At 37.6% G+C, this 12,270-nt stretch overlaps 1 protein-coding gene across 6 annotated transcripts in view; it reads left to right on the top strand.

The window, feature by feature from the left end:
• The window catches only part of CIB2 (calcium and integrin binding family member 2), a 49,999-nt gene extending 41,599 nt beyond the window's left edge, over positions 1–8,400 (top strand). For 3 of the 6 annotated variants that reach the window (XM_074600110.1, XM_074600111.1, XM_074600107.1), the window contains 3 exons: positions 453–600; positions 698–893; positions 6,573–8,400. In XM_074600110.1, the coding sequence (XP_074456211.1) occupies positions 453–600; positions 698–893; positions 6,573–6,594 (366 nt within the window). In that variant the 3' untranslated portion in view covers positions 6,595–8,400. Of the gene's footprint in view, positions 1–452; positions 601–697; positions 1,086–6,572 lie in introns of those variants that run through there. The other 3 variants (XM_074600109.1, XM_074600108.1, XM_074600106.1) reach the window with 1 other exon arrangement.
• Positions 8,401–12,270: the final 3,870 nt, after the last annotated feature.

The following is a 12,270-nucleotide window of genomic DNA, read 5'->3' as shown; positions in this document are numbered from 1 at the left end:
GTTTCATTGGCTTTCCAGGCTGGTCTCTGTGTTCCCTTCCCCTCCTGCCATCCCCTGTTCCTATGTACTAGCTTCTTAATGTAGGAGCCATAACCCTCCTCACCCTGTCAGTCTGGCACCCTGTCAGCAACCTCTTACGGGCAAAACTCACACTCTTAGTACCTTTACCGTAACATTTATAAAGCACGTGTTCCACAGAGGAGAAACAAAGTGAGCACCAGTTTAGAGAGAGTGAATAGCAATGGAGCTGAGAAAAATCTGGGTGAGAAGCAGTACTATGCAGCAGTGTGTTCTGCTGACACTTTCTGCTGAAGCATGCAAAGGTAAATTTTTAGAAGTGTTTTGGAAGAGCCAACCGTGGAATTAAATTCTGATAATTATTAACAGGGCGTCTGCAGGTTTTTTGATCTTCCAAATATTAAATCTATCTATCTATCTATCATTTTTCACAGGAGAATCCCTTCAGGGAAAGGATTGTGGAATCTTTCTCAGAAGATGGAGAGGGGAGCCTCAGCTTCAATGACTTTGTGGATATGTTCTCTGTGCTCAGTGAAATGGCTCCCAGAGAGCTTAAAGCAATCTATGCCTTTAAGATCTATGGTACTGTATTGGGATGCTTCTCTACCCCTTTTTTTGTTTGGAGTAAATAGCTATGAGAGTTGTTGGTGATCTTATCTTTGGTTCTTTTATTGTTTAGATTTTAACACAGATAACTTCATTTGTAAATCAGACTTGGAAAAAACCCTCAATAAGCTGACCCGAGAAGAGCTAACAGCAGAAGAAATCACTCTGGTTTGCGAGAAAGTGATAGAAGAAGCTGACATGGATGGCGATGGGAAACTAGGATTTGCAGATTTTGAAAATATGATTTCCAAAGCACCAGACTTTCTCAGGTATTGTTTTAAGAAAAAGATAGTTTCATGCATATTTTCAGGTATATTTTAAGGCTGTCACCGTGTAGTGTAACACAAGAAATGTCAGACATAAGTACTTTACCAGAGAGCTGGCTAGAGAATGACTTCTTGCCCTAACTCAGTTTACTTTTCTAGGGCATATTCCAGGTCTCTCTTAACTTGAAGAGTAAGAGCTCAAGGACTTTTAATTATCCTTTTTTTTTTTTTTTTCCCAGTTTGTTTTGGTTTCTTGAGGAAAATATTTTGATCTATTATAAGCTCAAATTCATATTGTTCTCAAGCCTTATAGCAAGGATCCAACCTCTCTGAATAGGGATGTGTGTAAATATTGTGTACTTGTTACAAATATACTGCACAATTTCAATTTTTTTTCTGCAGTTAATGTGCAAAGACTCGTTCACCTATGTAGATTTTCTGATGTCTGGAAAGGTGCAGAATTATTTTGCATCTTTCTATGAGGTGGAGCACTTACAGACTCTTTGTTACACAGCTGCCTGTTTGCAGGAAATTGGCAGAAACTTAATCATCATTCAGTCACATGCTGTTGAATTGCCAAAGGATTCAGAAGTTACGGGGGGGGGATTAACAAAGCTCACAGTCAGACTGATTGAATAAACTGTATTTTCATAGGAAATAAGGATGAACATTAGGATAGAATTAAGATGGATCAAAATTTGGACTGATAATGCTAATGGTGTTTAAGAACTTAGGTGTCCTACAGAACACAGAACAGGTTATTTCTTTCATAAATGGAATTTCTAAGGAAAGACGTTATAACAAAATGATTCTACCATAAAGCGTGAGGACATGATTCCTATGAACCCTGAGAAACATCAGCATCTCGAGAGGATGTGCTACAAAGTCAGTGTGGGTGTCTTTTATACATTAGAGACGTATCAGGCATTCCTTGACTAATCAAGTGTATCAGCAGAAACTCTTTTAGAACGTGATACGTATCATCATTATAGTGAGGCTCAGCTGAGTAGGTATTCTAATATTTTATTTACATATATTTCCAGCTAAGAAAATGTTTTCTTTACGCTATTATCCATATAGAAGCTGCTGGGGTCAGGTAGAGTTTCCCTTAATCAATGAAAAGACTGTACTGTACCTACAGATCTGGTAGAGAGCAGAGATCAAATGTGAAGAATTGAAGGCAGATCTGAAGACTCAGCAGACGCTGTAGTTTCAGGAGTTTCCTGTGCCATGACTGACTTTACTGCTGCGTTGTAGAGGCTTGCAAACTGCTGACTGGGAATTCCAAGCTGAGGATGCTGTGCAATCCAGTCATTTCCTGAGAAAGTAGCAGAGGGGAACATTTGTCACTGTAGCTATTGGAATGACTGTCATAATTATTTTTCTTTTCCAATTTTGTGATGTTTTGGGAAGCTGAGGAAATGAGGGGAAAGACCTGAGTGCTGGGTACTCAACAGAAGGATGAGTAAAAAGAGGGATGAAGTGAAAAGTACAGAGCTTGTTATAGATTAGGTAAAGAGCAAATAGGGAGGGATCACTGAAAACTTTGATAATCTCAAAGGACCAGGCTACCAAATATTGGAAGGCTGATCATCCAGTTGCTTAGTTTAAACACACATACTTTATCCATGTCTGTGACATGGTGAACCTGTGTTGTCAAGATGTCCCCTTGATATTCAAGGCAGCAATGTGTATGTTTTAGGCAGATTTTTTCCATCCCTGGCTTCAAGGGAAATGGTAACTTCCCTCTCCTTTTGGGTCCAGGAGATTAGCTGGATCATTATATTGCAAAATGAGGGTGTTAATGGAAAACGTCTCAGAGCCGAGAAGACATTGTGTATTTTCTCTGATTTGGTTTCTGTTTCAGCCAGAGTTAGCAGCTGCAGGAAAAGAAAGTGACAAGGTCATGAGACTGTTTTTATCCAAACCAGTCTGTATGGAAGACTTGATGCCTCTCCCTTATTGCCCTTTACTGTTCCTTTTGCCTGTAAAGGTGTTTTATTTTTTGACGACATTCTTAGTCATATTTTTGCTGTATGCAGTGCATCATAGACTGACATATTTGTTGTTATTGAAATTCCTGTTCTGAGCCACTGACTGTCATTTTTTAAATACTGTGCGACTGTTGCTTTCTAAAGGGAGACAGTGATTTGACTTTTGGAATGGGATCCATTGAACTTTAGTGCCACCACAGGTACACCAAGGCCTGACTGGGGACTGAAACTAAACCAGTGCTCTCGGAGAGTACCCCATGCATGCTAGTGTGTGACAGAACGTGTGACATGGGGCAAGAGCGCAATTCCTGTAGCTGATCTCTCACCACATAAAACCCAGTTCCTATTCATTGAGTTCAATTATACCATAGCAGCTTTGGACACATTACCTACTCATTTAATGAAACAATGCTTTCTTTTATCTTTCTGAATTTATCTCCCTCTCGATTCATGGCTTCTCATTTTCCTCTTTTCTGTGTCTCAGCTGTAATGGTCCTTCTAAGTGATAACCATAGATTGTGTGCAGCCAAACTGAAGACAGGGTTGTGCAGTTTCTCCATGTAATATAATACAGGACATGCAAAGCACAGAAAGTGTCTCAATAGTGGATCAACAACCCTGTATGGCAGTGGTAAACCTATGCCTGAACTATCTTCTTAATATTGTAAAAAAATATGAAAACATGTTTTCATCTAAACAAAATTGTCCCTTTTGAAATCCTCAGCAGATGCATGGAAGAAATACCAACCCATCAATGCCCAGAGACAGTCATAATTTAATTTGGTTTTGCATATCTCTGCTTTTTGTGCCCAATTGAATGCATTTCAGACTTTAAATTCAAGGAATTCCTATTGATTTATGCTTTCAGCTGCTTAGCAGCTATGAAAATCAAACACATGGGAAACAAAGCAATAGCCACTTTTGAAAATGATTGCCAGCGAGCACTTGGACATGCTGGATAACTGCAGCTTTCAGAGACTTTGCTGTAAAGCTTTGGGCAATCAGCATTTCTGAATAGCTGATCCTAGAATACCATACCGGCACTTGGTATGCGATCCTTTTGAAAACGTTCACTCACTTACCAGACTCCAGATGATGTTTATTTGTAGTAAAGGATTTCTTATTCTGTTCTTTGCCTTTTCTCCCCACCAAAAGCCACTCCTTCACATCGTAGGAGTAGGAAATCTAGGATGCAAGGCAGTTAGGTTTTATCCCTGGCTCTGACACTGCTTCAGCAGGTGATCTCTGCCAAACCATAGAACATTTTTGTTCTCTCTGCTCTGTTGCATGGGACCAGTGCTTACCTGACTTCTGACAAACATTGAGAACTATTATAATGGGAACTATCCAGCTGTAAAATCTCATCATCATTAAAATGAAGTATGAAATTACTGAAGGGGAATACCTTCTTTACCCTGTTTGTAGAAAACCTTGGAAGGCCAGATTCCTGTAACAACGTACACTCTGTTTTTGAAGCACTTTTTTTCACACAGCTCAATTTGTTGGGTTTTTTTAAGCTGTCATATTATCGTGCATACTTAATACGTACAGCAGGCATTAATTTTGGCACCATGATCCAGGCTTATGACCTGATATGAGTTAAAATTCATCCACCATACATTGACTGATTTTCCTTTTCTCATCACTCGTTTCTCAAACCTTTACTTAATGACCCTGTGTAGGTTTAATCTCCTACAGACGGCCTTTGCAAGCTTTGTACTGCTGTCACGCAAATGAAGATGCAGTAAAGTCTGTTGCTTGATTTGCACTGCTGTGGTTGAGGAATTTTTTTAAGACTAGAGGAAAACACTGTTAATCTTTGGCCAAGGAAGAAGATATGTGGATATTTGGCTGTTATCCCGGAAGCTTGAGTAAGCTGTAAATGATAATGACAGTTGCTAGTTCAGAAAATTTGATCCCAGTAGGTTTATTTCACTCAAAATTGCTATCATTAAGAAGCTGCTTGTAGTTTAATAGAAGTATTAGCACTCTGAACTGGCACTAGCTAAGTGTTCTGTTCTACAAGACTGGTTACGTTTTCCACAGGAAATTGTTTTATAAATCATCCTGGAAGTTTAAGCTTATTTGAATGCCTGAGGGTGAAACATACTATAACAATTTGAAATGGAGTTTGAGAAGAATATGGCATTAGTACCACCTGGGAGCTGCCAGAACTAGACAGAGAAACAACAGATTAAACAAAAAGATGTCATTGGAAATGCAGTATTTCTGAAACCTTTGTGGGCCTTTACCCATATAATAGTTGACGTCCTGACTCCAGTCCTACCTAAAGCTGAAGTTAACAGAAGCTCTCTTACAGGAAATGTACATCTCATAAGACTTGTCCCGCCATGCAGATTATCTAGTTTTTAAGGACTAAAATTAGAGCTAGTGACAAGTTGGCAGGAGATGCTTAGCAAGAAAACAGTAGAAGGGAATAATTTTTGTTAGTATTTTTCACAGAATATTTCATCTGCTTCTTAGTAAAAAGCTTAGTCTCCGAAGACTAAAATGTCACTCTGATAGAAATACAAAAAAATTCCAATAAACAGATTTCCAGTGAAGTGGATTTGGATGGATTGTTTTAAGGAGTCACGCCTAAAATGTTTTCACGTACAATGTGATGGATGTTTTAGTTCCTAGAGATTGCCTATGTGGGACTTAAATTTTCAAGAGCTTGGATTAATATGGGGCTCTAGACATTTCTTGAGTTGTGAACAAGGTGTTTATAATTCTTTTTTTCTAAAAACATGGTGCCGGTAAGCTCTTTGCGTCACTGTACACTTGCTTTCGCAATACTTAGGCTAGTATGCCAGACTTCTATACATCATATCTTTCAGTGTCACTCAGATTGACTAAATTCCTAGATATAAAGTTCCTAGGGACCACTGTGGACATAAAATTTTATCTCCTCCAAATGCATACCACAGAGCATCCTTTGGTGAATTCCTGATTCAAATTAAATAGCTGCAATTAAGTTAGAGAATTGTCTTTGTAAAACAAAAATGAAAAACCTGTACATCCAGAACTCTTCAGCCTTTCAAATACTCCAAATCTTTAAAGTTTTGTTTTGGTGTAGGCACCAAAATTAAGAGTATTTACATACACAAATACATAAAATTCTCTCCTGCTTTCAGTCAAGAAAGAACGAAACATATGATTTATTCTGTCATGACATTGAACAGAGATTACTACCTAGTGAAAGTGAGCTTTCAGCACACCCTCTCTAAATTATCTTTTACTGTCCTGCCAAGATGCTCGGGAGTTTTTCTTAAAACTGATAGCAGTAGTAAGGCACGCTGCTTGGCTGTATCACAGTACAAATAGAAAGGAGATAACAATCTCTTGGTCGTAGCAAGAGAAACAACAAATTTATCTGCCTAATTTGACTTGTTTAGGAACCCAAATGCTGAGCCACAGCAAAAAGTGCAATTGGGAAACATTTGACTGTGCTGTATATCCAAGTAGGTCAATTTATACTTGATTTAATCCAGTGCTGACCTTGTCCCCCCGGAGCTAACGTTTTTAGAAGATGGAAATTTTTCCCAGAATGTTTAAATCTTCCTGAGAGTACGGGAGAAGAGATTCAGATTGATTACACAGCACCTTCCTTTTTGTATTTTAAGGAAAATGTTGTGCACAATGGCAGATGTGTTTACATCTCTTAATTTTTTTCTTTCCTTTGCAGTACTTTCCACATAAGAATCTGAAGATGTTTCCGTGAGCCAGTGTTATCAGAAATGACTTGCCAGTCCAGCCTTTCTGAATCTCAGGCACTTTGGGGGCTTTTGTCCTCTACTTATGGCTTCTTAGAATTCAGCAGAAGGTACTGAAATAATTCTTGTCCACAAAGAGACAGAAGCATCATGTGATCTACAAGATATTTGGAACAGTCGCATTTTTATCTTCACTGCTGGCCAAGCATTCTGGCAAAGAGGGTTGGTTAGTGGGTTGTGCGTTTTCTTTTTTTTTTTTCTTCTTTTATTTCTCTTTTTTTAAACAGTCAGAATCAGAATATTATTAAAGGTATTTCCACATAGTTTTTATATTTATGAATATTTAATACTGCTCTTAAAAGTGCAAAAAAAAAACCCAAACCAGAGATTGACAGAGAGATTAGCTTTGGTGACTTTTCCAAGAGTATTTGAAAGAAAGCATGGGCCTTAAATAATGAGATGCCTCTATCACTGTGTTGTGCAGCTGGGGATCTTGCATGGAAATGATCTTAGGTGAAAGAACTGCAGTCAAGATCAAGCTCCCAGTGTTGAAGACAACCACATCCCAGGTTTGCCTTTCAGTCACCGAAATGGCAGTTGCTGGGTTTGGTGCTTACCTTCAACCAATATTTTATGGATCGTCATGTCCTTATGAAACTTGAAATATTTGCCTTTTATGTATGGTAACTGCATACATGATTCATTTCTTCCCAAGACAAATGTTAAAACTGTGTCCTTATTCTCAAAGGGGGTCTTGCATTTTACTCATTCTATGGGCTGATAATATGGAATGGAAGAATATAATCATCTATAACTCGTGAAGAAGTTAAAGAAGCACAGAACTACTACTAAGGACATGAAAAGACGTTTTCTTTCTAAACCAGCTATGCAATCTTTCCCATAAAATGCATGAATGCAGCTCTATATTTCTCTTTCCTCTCCAGCTGGAATTCAGCTAGATCTTTTTTTTTTTCCCCAATTCCAGTATTGTTTAGGTACTGGGGCCTGAAGACAATCATATGTGTATTACTGTTCTAACAGTCAATAGAAGGGCTCTGTCACTTACATGGCTTCTGTATCAAAGTCATCACAATTAAAACTTTTGATGCATTCTGTCATGCTTTGAGAATTTTTGGGCTAAGCACATACTAATTTCCTTTCTGGTCATTATTCCAGTTACTGTAAAGTGAAATCTTTCAAAAGATTAAATGTTTCAAAATTAAATCTTTCAAAAGATTAAATATTGAAAAAGTTTGTTGAAGTAAAGTCATGAATCTTTTTACCATTTCTGTAGGGATGATGCTTATCTACCCCGGAACCTCTTATGTATGGTGAGCTCACAATGTAGCTTGTTGTTCACGTTTACACAGTATGCATCAAGAAGAAATATTTCTTTAGCATTATGGTTGTACATTAAAAATGTCAATGGATATTTTGGATATTCAGGGTATACAGGACAGACTTGCCTAAGACAGCACAGTGAAAACAAAACTTGTAGGATAGTAATAACATTTATTTTTAAAATATATTTTAGTGATCACATTCAGTGACGTTTATAGCATTTTATTACTCCCTCCTACTGGTTTCTGTTTAGATAAAGGAATTAGAGCCTGAATCCCCTTTGATTTATTTACCCAAGTTAAAATGAGCATAAATCAATCCTGATACTCAGTTCTGATTAAGAAGAGATGCAAGCCTCATTCTTTTTCATTTCGAGCAGATTGTTAGATATATTGGTTGATTCAAACAATTTGCAAGACATTGGTATTAAGAGATATTAAAATTACGTCCTATTCATTGAAATGTCAGCCTTACAGTTTTTTATTTATTTCAAGATACATATTTAATCTTGAAACCCTTGTGTGATGTGTCTTTCTGTCATGATTAGTACGTATTGTAAAATACCAGGTTGCATGGTTCTGGGTCACATTATTCAGACAAAAAGGATCTGGTGCTGATGACATAGGTCAGTTCCCTTTGACATCAGTATTCTTTTTCTATGTTTCAAAATTTCTATTAGCTAAAATTCTTTCCTTCCTGACACTGTGTGCCATTCCATGATTAGATCAGCCTGCCCACTTAAAGGAAGACCTCAGTTGCCTTGGAATGTGCTCAGTGTGTTGTTTCCCTACCTCCTCCCTGACCTGAATGTCACAAAGCAGTTGAAGAGCCACAGCCAGATGTTTAACCCTGGAGTCATCTACATGAGCCGAGCAACAGAGAGAAAAAGAAATCAGGAGCACCCTGTGAAGGAATACTCCTGTCCACAGTTAACTGAGAGTACTGCAGATACAGAAGTATGCACTTGGCCTAACTCCCTTTATTTCTTTGACTTATGTTCATCTCTTGTAACAAAAACCCGAGCAACATAGTATGTTCCTGGAGTTTGAGAGAGATGTGTCCTCTAAATGCTTCTGGAGCAAAATAATCCTACCTGGTAGTGGGTAAGTTGTTATACCACCTAATGGCAAAGGTAAGGGGCAGAGTTCTAAAGAAGCTTTGATTTGCAGGTTCTTAGTTGTCTGTAGCTGGATGTCTTGCCACTGAAGCTTTTGTTCTGGCAAGAGTGTTGAGTGAGCAGGAATGCAGCATGATGCCTTGCAGACTTAACTAATGTTATGAGGTAAAAAAACCAGCTGTATCTCTGCAATAGCATTATTGGCAGAATCTTGCGAATTCACTAGCAAGTGTTTCTTCAACCAGGCTCACTTATTTAAAAGGAACTACCAGGCAATTTTAAAAGAAGCTGAAGCAGTAAAATAGATTTAGATTTAAAACAATTTTGGATTCTGCCTTAAAAGCAAGAGGACATACATTTCGTATTGCAAAAATGGTCTTAGATATGAATGGACATTTCTATATTTGCCTTCAAAATTGGACAAAGAAAAAGGAAAACTATTACCTAAAGCCTCTATGAAAATAGCTAAGTGTGTGTGTTTGCTCCAGTTTATACACACTCAAAGTGTCTTAGGGACAAAAAGGAGCTAGTGAAAGTGAATAAAATAGTGTCAAAAAGCAAGTAATAACCAGGTTACTTATTAACACACTTTAGTTTATCATTGTTTTAAGGGAATACCATAAGCTGAGATTTATAACAGCCTGCAGGCCAAAATCTGATCTTCATTACTTCCATATTAATCTTCAGTAACTTTGCTGACTTCAGTGGAATTAACTCAGATGTCTGTAATTGGATCAGCGTTGAGGAAGGCAGTCGGGGGTTTTTTCAGCAGTTCTTTGTCCTCTCTCATGCCCTTTTAATGTAATCTTAAAATGCTGAATGTTCTTTTGTTAGTCGATAACCACATGCTCCTCTTTCTCAGCAGACTCAGTGTTGGAATCTCTTGCAATTTCTTGCAAATCCATAGAAACCGTCTCCTTCCTTTTTCCACCCAAGGCTAATTTTTGCCTCCTCGTACATGTTAGAGGCACTTCTGAGGCAACATCACAAGGTGGCACCATAACATCATATCAGGTTATCCATTTAACTTCATTTAACTGTTTAAATTTCCCTGAAATATAGGATACTATGTAGCATCTATGATGCCAGAAACAAAAAGATGAAAACTGTGGTTAATTACTGATTTTAAAACTGTAGATAATAACACAGAAAGTTTCATATTTGGTCAAATTCATGATGTTGAATCTTACAAGGGGCAAAACTAAATACTTTTGAAACAGGTACATGAAAACTTAATGATTTTATAGAATAACTTGTGTACATAAGAATTTTTTTTCTTTATACACGTACTAGTTGGGTTTTGACCCAGTATAATGACAATGCTCCTTTACAGTATTTTCAACTCTGTCTCAAATGTAGATATTGTAATTTTCTATACAATTATTCATTTCCTTTTTCTGATGTTGGTCTCTGATACTGATCAGAATAATGGGTTAATTTTTTTCCCTTTCATAAGTTAATGTGCTTTTAATTCCCTCTGTTCAGTTTTGCTGTCTTCCAGTATCATTGGATAGTCTTTTTCTTTTCTCCTTTATGAAATAGGAGCACCTCATGGTTTTTTGTTTGTAAAAATCATTATTTCATATCATCTGTCCTGTTCTCTGGAAATAGGGCAGCCACGGTTGTTATGGGTAATAGCAAACTGTAGATTTAGAGGAACTTTTATGTATTTTCTGTCTAAGTTACGCTAGCTTCTTTGCCTTAGAACAGTGACGAACACTAATTTGAAGTCTTTATAGGTGCTCTGTGGTATCTATATCTTTTGCTTGGTATGAGAAAACACAAGAATGGATTAATTCAACTTTTATTATTTTAGATGTGTGTTATCTGATGCGTTGAAGTTTATCTCCCATAATGTTTTCTGTTAACAAGTTTTATATTTGATTGCTGTGAAAAATCTCCATCTCAGATGACCCAGGTACTTCATTTTCCATGGGACTTAGGTATATGCCTAATGTTCAACATGTGGCAAATGTACTGTTCTGAGTAGAAGTGTTTCTTTGAATTAAGGTCAAACTGAGGTAAGGCACCATATATGACGTTACCTCTCTTCTTACACAGATGGAATCTGCTCCAGTGTTTGTTGTTTTTTATGAAAACAGCATATTAATAAAATATTTCTTATTAAAATCCATGAAAATTGAAATGTACATTAAAAATAAAACAAATAGGGATTTTGTTGCAGAAACTATAAAGTTTCTATACATGTTCTAAAGACCCGAATAGATTCAGATTATATTCTGAAATAACAGAAAATAAAGTAAGCTAGAGACAGAGTTTTTGGTAACAATACATTTGTGGAATGGGAAATATTACACTTGTCTGCTCAGAATTCATAATAAATCAATTTGAGCTGAAATAACAGCAGGATTAAAAAGAGTTTATAATGTTACTGCCCAATACACCTCAGCTGGGACAGACAGTGGAATGAAATTTGATGAGGAAGACATTGCAGATAATAAAATTATAATTGTTCGTGTCCTTAGAAAGATGGGTGTCTGAGACAGAAGTGAAGGACGCAGTGAACAGATGTTCTGTTTTTTTCTCTGTATCATTTTGCAGTTACGGGTGTCTTGTAGAGATGTTAATGAGACCGAGTGACTATCAAATTCTCTTTGGTGGGGAAAAGGAAGAGACTGTTCTTGGTAGAATTAAAAGGGCATTGGCATTACAGATGAAAATGCCTTTAACTGGAAGTTCTGCTATTCTTGTCTGTAAAAGACCTTTTACAATCTGAACTCCAAATGAAATTCCCTACGGCCCTATTCTTTCGACTGTCTCTCAAGTGCAGTGCGTCAGCGCTGTGTACTTGCTATTGCAATGCAGATTACTTGTTCCTTCTGTTCTTTCTCAGTTAAGATTTGCTCAGATCCAAATATTTTTGTACATAAACCCGTGACTCTTGTTATATCTATTTTGTACACACATGATTAATCTGGCATGCATGCGTGCTCACGAGCCCTGCGGTACAAACCCTGATTTGTACACTCTTCTCTGTGCACATACAGGTTGAGGCTGTAGGAGCCTGAAAACGTAGGCGAGAGTGGTTTAACTCTGCCAAAGAGGGTTATGGGCACCAGTCCAGCCTCATTTTTTACTGTAACTTTTCTCAAGTGAAATCAGTGGATGTGGCAGCCGGCCAGGAGCCAGGCTGTGGGCTTGATCGCAGCTTGGGCCATTCCCCCCGGCTGAAGCTTGCTCTCTGCTCCATG

The sequence above is a fragment of the Larus michahellis genome, chromosome 9 (genome assembly GCF_964199755.1).
Source record: "Larus michahellis chromosome 9, bLarMic1.1, whole genome shotgun sequence".
Classification (NCBI taxonomy): domain Eukaryota; kingdom Metazoa; phylum Chordata; class Aves; order Charadriiformes; family Laridae; genus Larus; species Larus michahellis.
This window is presented reverse-complemented; position numbering and strand designations above follow the sequence as displayed.